A 904-nucleotide genomic window follows, 5' to 3' on the forward strand; every position below is an offset into this window, starting at 1 on the left:
CTTCTGGCAATTTTTTTCAGCAATTTTTTCTGGCAAATTTTTTCCCCGTTAATTTTTTTTTTCCTGGCAATTTTTTTTCCGGCAATTTTTTTTCCCAGCAAACTTTTTTCCTGGCAATTTTTTTTTTTTTTTTCGGCAAAATTTTCCAGCAATTTCTTTCGCAATATGTTTTTTTTCCTGGCAAATTTTTTTTCCCAGCAATTTTTTTTTTCCAGAAACTTTTTTTTCGGCAAATTTTTTCCAGCAAATTTTTTTTCGGCAAATTTTTTCGGGGGGCTTAGTTTTTGCGCTGGGGGAAGGTCCGACGGTGGCGGGTTTTTTTTGTCAGTTGAAGGGTGGGCTGATTTTTTTGTTTGTTTGTTTTTTTCCGAGTTTTATTTTTGGATTTGAAATATAAAAAGGCGGAGGTTGATGTTTTTGGCCGCCAGCAGTTTGTTGCACTCCACAGAATCGACGATGGGCAGCGCCATATAATCCGTCTCGTTGTTCTCGTTGCTGAAAACGAAGTGGTAAATGACGGGGCGGATCTTCACATCGTCGTAGGGTCCCTCGAGGAGGAGGAAGGAGCACTCCATGGGCGAGTTGATTTTACTCTTCAGGATGAGCTGGAAGGAGAGCGTGCGCTTGCACGAGAGGTTGGGGTTCCGCTCCGAGTCGTTCACCCGCGCCTTCAGCACCCACGTCTGGTTGAGGACGGTCAGCCGCGGCGTCTCGTAGTACAGCCGCGTGATGAAGTCGTCGGTGCGGTACGGGCGGAACTGCACCTCTGGAAAACAAGCAAACAAAAAAACAAAAAAAAAATTTTAAAAATGAGGAGTGGAAAAAAACCGACAAAAATGGGAAAATTTGGGGGGCAGGAGCGGCAGCGATGCCAATGTCGGGGCCTCCTCCTCAAGATTTTTTG

The 904-nt window shown here is 44.4% G+C and overlaps 1 protein-coding gene across 1 annotated transcript in view; it reads right to left on the reverse strand.

Annotated features, from left to right (window-relative positions):
• Positions 1 to 374: 374 nt before the first annotated feature.
• CYHR1 (cysteine/histidine-rich 1) overlaps positions 375 to 904 on the reverse strand; it is a gene marked incomplete at its 5' end in the record, with an annotated part of 2,924 nt that continues 2,394 nt past the window's right edge. The window contains one exon of the mRNA XM_010083740.1: positions 375 to 766. Coding sequence (XP_010082042.1) covers positions 375 to 766 — 392 coding nt within the window. The remainder of the gene's footprint in view (positions 767 to 904) is intronic.

This window comes from Pterocles gutturalis, unplaced genomic scaffold (genome assembly GCF_000699245.1).
Source record: "Pterocles gutturalis isolate BGI_N339 unplaced genomic scaffold, ASM69924v1 scaffold7511, whole genome shotgun sequence".
NCBI lineage: Eukaryota > Metazoa > Chordata > Aves > Pterocliformes > Pteroclidae > Pterocles > Pterocles gutturalis.